The following is a 1,145-nucleotide window of genomic DNA, read 5'->3' on the forward strand; positions in this document are numbered from 1 at the left end:
AGTTACTAGACTTTCGCACGACGACACCGTCTCACTAACTAAATTCACATCATGTCTGGACGAGGAAAAGGAGGAAAAGTAAAGGGAAAGAGCAAGACCCGATCATCCCGGGCTGGATTACAGTTCCCTGTCGGTCGTATCCACCGTCTGTTGAGAAAGGGAAACTATGCCGAGCGAGTCGGAGCTGGTGCCCCAGTCTACTTAGCCGCTGTTTTGGAATATTTGGCTGCTGAAGTTCTCGAGTTGGCTGGTAACGCTGCCCGTGACAACAAGAAATCCAGAATCATTCCAAGACATTTACAGTTGGCTATCCGAAATGACGAGGAATTGAACAAGCTGTTGTCCGGAGTAACCATCGCTCAAGGTGGTGTCCTCCCCAACATCCAAGCCGTTCTCTTACCCAAGAAATCCGAGAAGGCTGCATCCAAATAAATCTAGCGATTTATTTAGAATACACAAAAAAACGGCCCTTNTCAGGGCCACCCAAAATCTCAAAAAAGAGGGAAAAAGTCTAAATCTTACATTTCAAAATAAAGGAATGTCCCCAATATCCCCTGTCTAATAAGGACAAATCGCTATATAAACACTCACGGCTTGTGGTGTGTCAGCGTGACATACATTCATTCATTCGTTTATCCATACGTTCGTTTACATAGTCACTCACTCACTCAATCAATCACTCGTCTGGATTAAACCAGATTAACGAATTACTAATTAGATTTTCTCTCTTGTACAAACCAACTTACACTCTCGTTATTCGTCCCTGATCAAAGCAGATCCACGGGTGAGGTGAAATAGACAAAAAATTCATTCCCCCCTATGCCGAGAGGCAAAACGGTTGAAAAGGGACACTTTTCGCTTGAAAATAGGATCGAACACTTTTTTTTTTACAAAATTCTTCGAAAAATGGTACATGGTACAAAATGACCAGAAAAAGGGGATCGAACGCTTTTTCGGCGATATGAAGGTAAATGAGTGATAGAAAACGGTCGAAAAAGAAGCATCCAACACTTTTTCGTTCAAAACGACGAAAAAGTAGAGTCGAAAGCTTTTTAGTTCAAAACGACATGAAAAAAGGAGTCGAAAGCTTTTTGGTACAAACTGACTAGAAAAAGAGGATCGAAAGTTAGCCAATGGCGTGACGT

The 1,145-nt window shown here is 42.2% G+C and overlaps 1 protein-coding gene across 1 annotated transcript; it reads left to right on the forward strand.

Moving 5' to 3' along the window:
- Positions 1–51: 51 nt before the first annotated feature.
- On the forward strand, positions 52–432 carry LOTGIDRAFT_148109 (hypothetical protein; the record flags this gene model as incomplete). Its single annotated transcript, XM_009064180.1, has 1 exon — positions 52–432. One exon carries the CDS (start codon positions 52–54, stop codon positions 430–432), a length of 381 nt encoding a protein of 126 aa, XP_009062428.1.
- Between the last annotated feature and the right edge of the window lie 713 nt (positions 433–1,145).

The sequence above is a fragment of the Lottia gigantea genome (genome assembly GCF_000327385.1).
Source record: "Lottia gigantea unplaced genomic scaffold LOTGIsca_6077, whole genome shotgun sequence".
Taxonomy (NCBI): Eukaryota; Metazoa; Mollusca; class Gastropoda; family Lottiidae; genus Lottia; species Lottia gigantea.